We start from the raw sequence: 8247 nt of genomic DNA, 5'->3' as shown, positions 1-8247 counted from the left end.
CATGGTGGTGAGCAAAAATGCACCCCAACCTCAATAACTTTGGTTTGTTTGTTTTTGTGTGTGCAATTGGTGAAGAAGTAATGAGTTGGCAAAGTGTGAGAAAGAGAGCATGAAACGGACTTTGCGTTTAACAACCTCTCTTCTCTTTTGGGGCTTTACACTCCTCATCTCTAAATTTGCCTCTCTTTTCCGTTATGCCTGGATTTTGTTTTTGGCTTTCTTTGCCTTAATCTCTATCTATCCCACATACATTTACTAAAACCTCACTCTCTAAAATTACAACTCCTCATCTTCTTTTGTTTTGCTGGTTTTTCTATTAATTTATTTTTAAACACAATTTCAATTTTATAAACGGAAGTGACTTTTTCATATTATATTTCTCTTCATGCATACCTCTGTTTTTTTCCCTATATTTCCCTTTATAAATACCTTTGAAACTCAACAAAAGATGGGAGAGACTAAATTCACAGTTACTGTTGTATAGGGGCATGGCCTTATAATTGCGACTCTCTCCAACATGTCAATATTCACCATATATATATATATGTATATATATATATTGTAATAACAGTCTTCCTCTCCTTGCTTCCTCCCTACCAATTAAATCTTTCTCTTTTCCTCTCTCTCTTCTCTCTCTTTCTAAGCTGTAATTCCAAGTCTCTTGAAGGTAGAGGAGGGGGAATTAGCCATGGAAGCAGCAGGTGGTGATCATCATCATCAAGAGGATGTCATGATCTTGGGGTGCGAGGAACAACACAGCAACAACATTAATATTATGAAGGGTAAGCGCACAAAACGCTTGAGGCCCCAATCCCCAATCCCCTTTGCCATCCCAACAAACTCATCGTCCCCTGAGGGTGGCACCAGCCGTGGAGGGGGTGATGGCGGCGAAAACAACAACGATTGCATCAATAGTACCAACTTGTCCCCCACCACATCAGCTGAATTATTCCAAGACAGCACATCAGAAGAGGAGGACATGGCAAACTGCCTAATTCTTTTGGCGCAAGGCCAATCCCGGGCGGCTTCTTCCTCCCCCAATCACCACCACCAACCCCCCAACGATCATATTACTACAACTAGTCGAAAATTCTTGGAAGCAACAACTGTCACCGCAGGCAAGGCGGCAGGGGCGGCAGGGTATTACGTGTATGAATGCAAGACTTGTAACAGAACGTTCCCTTCTTTCCAAGCATTAGGGGGTCACAGGGCGAGTCACAAGAAGCTGAAGGCAAATATCGGAGACGATCACAAAAACAAACATCTTGGAATTGGGATGTTGCCCCCGTCGGATGAAGATCAAGACACGCAATCGTTAAAGGACAACATTTTCCACATCAACACATCTTCATCTCCACTTTCTCTCCATTTGAGCAATAGGGGTTTGGTTTTGAGCTCCAACAAGTCCTCTCCTAAAATCCACGAGTGCTCGATTTGCGGAGCAGAATTCACGTCCGGGCAGGCCTTGGGAGGCCACATGAGGCGCCATAGGGCGCCGATTGGAGCCACCAACACAACCTTGTCGTTGACGCCTCCGCCAGTCTCAGCCGCCTTTGAATCCCATCAGCAACAACAAAAACATCAACAGCAGCAGCCACAGCTGCCCATGAAGAAGCAGAAAAGCATGTTGAATTTGGATTTGGATCTCAACCTTCCAGCACCTTCAGAGGATGATCACCACAAAGAAACCAAGTTTGTGTTTGCATCAAACCAGCAGCAGCAACAACAACAAGAACAGCAGCAGCAAGAAAGGTTAAGAACACAAATTTTGGTGGATTGTCATTACTAAAAAAAAGGTTAAGGTTTTTTTTAGTGATTCTTCACTCCACGATTGATATGATCAATGGTCAACTTGATGTGAACTACCAACTTTTTTCTTTTAACTTCTTTTATTATACCACCATTCAAAATTGAAACACTATTCTTTGGATTCTTTGGATATATCATGACCAATGTTATAAAACTATATGAACTTTGATCTAATTATTTTGTTAAGGAAAATGTTAGATTTCTGTTTCTTGATTGGAAAGTGCATGATCATGAGAAACCCTTTTGGTTTGTTGGATTCTGCTTTTCAAAAATTCAATTGAATTTTGAGACTTCGAGTATAAATATGAAATTTTTTAACCGAGTTATAATCCTCTTATCTCCTCTTGTTTAATTGGATTATTTTGTTGGTGTTTATACACTGAAATTTATCTCTACCAGTAAAACCTTAAAAAGTCATCATGCTGTAAGTTTCATTGTTTCATCTACAAGAAAGCCTGCCCTGGCCATCTTCCTTTTTCACACTAATCTAAGTGATAATAATAGAATAAAAAGTATAGAAAAAGCACTCATATTACTGCAATTTCCACATGAATATCCCAACCTATTGTACTTTTCTCTTTTTATTCTATAACAATATGTGCTACTAAAAAATTGTATCTAGTTGCTATTTTTGTCACTTTCTTCTCTAGGTCCACCTCTTGTTAGTTACTACCCCACTGTTATGTATATACACCCGAGCATTAGGTTTGGCAATTCCTGATACGACTCGATAACCCGACACGACACGACACGAACAGGTGTTCAGGTCGACACGATAATGAATCGGGTCGTTATCGGGTAACCCGATAAACACCTGTTAAGATAATGGGTTGGTTCGGGTATACATGTAGGTAACACGATACACGATAAACAGAATATTAATTTAATAATTTTATAACCCTAAAAAATACTATAATTATATATATATATATATATATATTAAATTAACTATAATAATTATAATAATTATATATACTATAATAATTATACCCCCAAAATATTAACTATAATAATTATATATATAATTTTAAATTAAATTTTATACCCCTAAAAACTATAATAATTATACATACATAATAAATAGATTTAAATCTACTTAATATATATATATATATATATATATATATATATATACACTATTGAACTTGATGGGATACGAATTATACGAAACTAATTTCAACGATCCAACCGTCAAACTTGTTTGTATATGCTTCCAGATTGCATCAATAAAAAATCTCAAAAAACAAACATTCAGAGATCAAGTAATCGAACAAAACTTTTCAACGGTTATAAAACGAAAAATCACGATTTAACTGTTATTTTAACTCCGCTTTTTATGATTTTTTATAGCTACACTCCTTGACCCTATATGAATACAATGAATGAATTCGATATTCAATTTAAAATATTTACACTAGTGTGGATATCTTATGTTATACTTAATGAAAGTATGAATAAACTCTTAAGTGTTAGTGAATTTATTGTTTTGATGGGATACGCATTCTACGAAACTAATTTCAACGATCCAACCGTTAAACATGTTTGTATATACTTCGAGATCGCATATGCCAAAAATTGAAAAAAACGAACATTTAGAGATTAAGTAACCAAACAAAACTTTTCGACGGTTATAAAACGAAAAATCACAATTTAATAGTTGTTTTAACTTCGATTTTGATGATATTTTACAGCTACATTCTTTGACCCTATATGAATACAATGAATGAATTTGATCTTCAATTTAAAATATTTACACTACTTAATGAAAGTATGAATAAACTCTTAAATGTTAGTGAATCTATTGTTTTGATGGGATACCCATTCTACAAAACTAGTTTCAACGATCCAACTGTCAAACATGTTTGTATATACTACGAGATCGCATACGCCAAAAATTGCAAAAAAAAAACATTCAGAGATCAAGTAACGGGACAAAACCTTTCGACAGTTATAGAAAGAAATATTATGATTTAACGGTTATTTTAACTCCGAGTTTGATATTTTTTACTACTACACTCCTTCACCCTATATGAATACAATGAATGAATTCGATCTTCAATTTAAAATATTTACACTAGTGGATACCACAAAATCTTATGTTATACTTAATGAAAGTATGAATAAACTCTTAAGTGTTAGTAAATCTATTGTTTTGATGGGATACGCATTCTACGAAACTAGTTTCAACTAGGGGTGGGCAGGGTTTGGTTCGGTGCGGTTTTGAGTGAAACCAAAACCGAAACCGAAATCGAAATTTTTTGCGGTTTGGTTCGGTGTGATTTTGAAGCCAAAACTAAAATGAAACAAAATCGTTTGGTTCGGTTCGGTGCGGTTTCAAATGGTTTCGGTTGGTTTTTAAGAAAAAATGTACAATTTACAATTTAACATATTAATAAGCATTTCCCAGTAGCAATAGGAAAAAAACATTTGTTATGTAAGCAATTAGCATGTTGCATGCAGTTGTGATGTTAAAATATGTTTGTGCAACGAAAGGGTGTCTCATACAAGGTATAACATAAAACAAGTCGAATAACTTTGAATTCATTAAACGTGAGCGAAACTTTCATACTAGAATATGTGATATCATGCTTCAAATGAGTGGACTTCATTAGATCAATGTTCGACTCTTGATAACAAGAGTAGTCCACCCTTGTACATATGTGTGTGTGTGTATGTGTGTGATGGTATAAAATAACAAAGGTCCTTCGAGTTAATGAACAAAAGAAAGTGATGAATGGTGATATTCTAGTGTGGTTGAGTCCACACTAAATGTATGGATTCTAACAAACAACCAATTAAAACATGAAATCTAATATGGACATTTAATTAAATGTTTATTAATATTTACGGTTTGGTTTGGTTTCGGTGCGGTTTTCAAAAGCCAAAACCGAAACCAAACCGTTTTCTATGTTGCGATTTGGTTTCAAAACCAAAACCGTTTCAAAACCGCAAAACCAAACCATTTGGTGCGGTTCGATTTGGTTCGTGTTTCAGTTTCGGTTTTCGATTCTAAGTGTCCACCCCTAGTTTCAATGATCCAACCGTCAAACACGTTTGTATATACTTCAGGATCGCATACGCCAAAAATTGCAAAAAAAAAACATTCAGAGATCAAGTAACGGGACAAAACTTTTCGACAGTTATAAAAAGAAAAATCACGATTTAACGGTTATTTTAACTCCGATTTGGATGATTTTTTATAGTTACACTCCTTGACCCTATATGAATACGATGAATGAATTCGATCTTCAATTTAAAATATTTACACTAGTGGATACCATAAAATCTTATGTTATACTTAATGAAAGTATAAATAAACTCTTAAGTGTTAAAGAATCTATTGTTTTGATGGGATACGCATTCTACGAAACTAGTTTCAACAATCCAACCATCAAACATGTTTGTATATACTTCGAGATCGTATACGCCAAAAATTGCAAAAAAAAAGCATTCAGAGATCAAGTAATGAGACAAAACTTTTTGACGGTTATACAAAGAAAAATCACGATTTAACGGTTATTTTAACTCCGATTTTGATGATTTTTTACAGCTACACTCCTTGACCCTATATGAATACGATGAATGAATTCGATCTTCAATTTAAAATATTTACACTAGTGGATACCACAAAATCTTATGTTATACTTAATGAAAGTATAAATAAACTCTGAAGTGTTAGTGAATCTATTGTTTTGATGGGATACGCATTCTACAAAATTAGTTTCAACGATCCAACCGTTAAACATGTTTGTATATACTTCGAGATCGCATATGCCAAAAATTGCAAAAAACAAACATATAGAGATCAAGTAACGGGACAAAACTTTTCGACGGTTATAAAAAGGAAAATCACGATTTAACGGTTATTGTAACTCTGATTTTGATGATTCTTTACAGCTACACTCCTTGACTCTATATATGAATACAATGAATGAATTCGATCTTCAATTTAAAATATTTACACTAGTAGATACCATAAAATCTTATGTTATACTTAATGAACTATAATAATTATATACATTAATTTAACAATTTTATACCCCTAAAAACTAAGATAATTATATAATATAATTATATATATATATATATATATATATATATATATATATATATATATATTGTTTATACCATATTTAGGGCCTCGTATTTAGATCTCGTACAAATATTCGGGGGATTTAAATGTAATTATGTGATAAAGGAAGGGGCAAATATGTAATAAGTGAGGAGTCCTTATTCTATAAAAGGACCCCTCACCTTCACAATAGGGGAGAGCCTCATTCTCACCCTCGGAGACCAATTCCTAAGGCTCCTCACCCCCTCTCAAAGCTCTTACTCTCAGAGCTCTTTCTCCCTCAGATAAATACATAATCAGTGTGGACGTAGCCCAAACCTTGGGGTTCCACGATACATCTTGTATTATTTACATTTCTTGCAGATTCACGGTCGGATTTACGTTGTTCGAAGACCTCCGGTTTTGTGCATCAACATATATATTAAATTATGTGTTTTAATGTTTTGAAATAATATTTATGTGGCAAAGTGTGGTATGTGCAAATTTAAGAAAAAAATATATTTTTCTTAACGGGTCATAACGGGTTATAAGGGGTCGGGTCACTTTACCCTAAGATAACAGGTGTGACATGACACGACCTTTTAAGATAATAGGTGTTACACGAAAATGACACGAACACGACAGACACGACCCGTTTGCAAGGCCTACCGAACATTATCTGGAATGTGATGCACTGTTTCATGACCCCACATGCAGCTCTGCGTCAGTCCTAGGCTTTTAAACTAGGGTATTCAAGAGAACATCCTCCGACACTGGAGGAGGAGAAGTTTCGAACTTAAAACACCCTATAGTTTTAAAAACGAGATTTTGCTAGTTTGTTCGACTTTGTTAAGGAGTTGCATTTTTTGACATTGATCTCAATATTGCAATTATCTAATATTATTTGCACGACATTTACTGATGAAATTATTTATCATATATCTCGCATAAGTGACAATATCCATTAGTATGTATGGATGAAAACCACTTGCATTAGAATGTAGATCCGTTCCTATAAAAAAAATGATATAAAATAACTTAATTTGAGATTTTTCTAATTTCGTAATTTAATTTTATAGTGTTAAGTACTTAGCTTGGCACCACGTAGTGTAAAGAAGTCCGACAACCCATGTAGTATTAGTGGCTCATGTCCAATGCACATTGCGTGGTTGGAAGATTTTTCTTAAGCGTTTGGATATGCTAATCGCAAATGCTGGAAGATTTTTTTATAAAGCTTTTGGAATATGATGCTAATCTCTAATGCTGATAGGGTTTGGCAGATAATGGAGTACCTAATTAGATATTGGAAGTATACTTAGGCTAGCTAACTAACAAATCAAACTTGCGGTAGTATGATGGGTGTGACCACGTGGAAGCACAAAGTTGCGATGATATCCTTTGAAGACAGGATTAAAGAGAAGACAAAGAGCCTTGTACACAACTGTACGAAATCGGCAAATCCCCTTGTCCTTGTATCATGGCATTGTTAAGCATAATTAGCTGTTTCTAGGTAAAGAGTTGGTGTCCGTCTACCTCAATGTGTGTGTGTGTGAGAGAGAGAGAGAGAGAGAGAGAGAGAGAGAGAGAGAGAGAGAGAGAGAGAGAGAGAGAGAGAGAGAGAGAGAGAGTGTGTGTGTGTGTGTGTGTGTTTTGAGAAGTTGGGCTAATTGGGAGTTGAGTGAACATTAGAGCCAAATAAGAGATTGAACTTGTGATATTAAAAAAAACAGTGTTTTTGTAGTTAAGATTAGACTTGGTTAAGCATTCGATTTTCTTTTATTGTAACTAAACGATGTATATGTGACACATGTTGTAAGGATGTGTGAGGTTGAACAATTTTATGTGATGGTATAGGTAAATTTAAGGTAACATGAATGCACATTTTCCTAATGGTTTAAGGTTGATCCAGCTTGATAATGGTTGATGGAAAGATCATACGTGAAATTTTATTTTTTTGGAAAAAGGGTAAAACCATACCTACGCCATGTGTGAATGGCGTTTTAAAGAGTATTAGGCATTATGTGAAAGTGGGTGCATGTTTAATTTGAAATTTTGTATTCGACCCTAAAGTTCTGCTCCGAATTTGAAATTCATAAAAAAAAATTGGATGAATCGTGTAATCAAACTACAAATGCGATTATTTTTTACATAAAATTGTCAAATTTATTCCGATCTAAAACTTAAATAATTGTATGAATCTTGTAATCAAATTTATCATGTTCATTGTTAACTTGGGATCTGTTTTATATTTTAGTTGTCATTTTAATTAAACAGATATATTAAAAAAATGAGGGGTATAATATTATAAGTATCAAAAGATGTTTGTATTGGACTACGTGTATATACTATGAGAGAATTTATCGTATATAGCCAAAATTTAACATACA

General features: G+C 34.3%; 1 protein-coding gene across 1 annotated transcript; it reads left to right on the top strand.

Moving 5' to 3' along the window:
* Positions 1–455: 455 nt before the first annotated feature.
* Positions 456–2022, top strand: LOC103439482 (zinc finger protein ZAT5-like). Its single transcript, XM_008378043.4, has one exon. The coding sequence runs from the start codon at positions 689–691 to the stop codon at positions 1787–1789; it is 1101 nt and encodes a 366-aa protein (XP_008376265.3). The 5' UTR covers positions 456–688; the 3' UTR covers positions 1790–2022.
* The last annotated feature ends 6225 nt before the right edge of the window (positions 2023–8247 follow it).

The sequence above is a fragment of the Malus domestica genome, chromosome 07, assembly GCF_042453785.1.
Source record: "Malus domestica chromosome 07, GDT2T_hap1".
Classification (NCBI taxonomy): domain Eukaryota; kingdom Viridiplantae; phylum Streptophyta; class Magnoliopsida; order Rosales; family Rosaceae; genus Malus; species Malus domestica.
The sequence above is the reverse complement of the archived record's forward strand: the minus strand, read 5'-3'. Positions and strand labels throughout refer to the sequence as shown.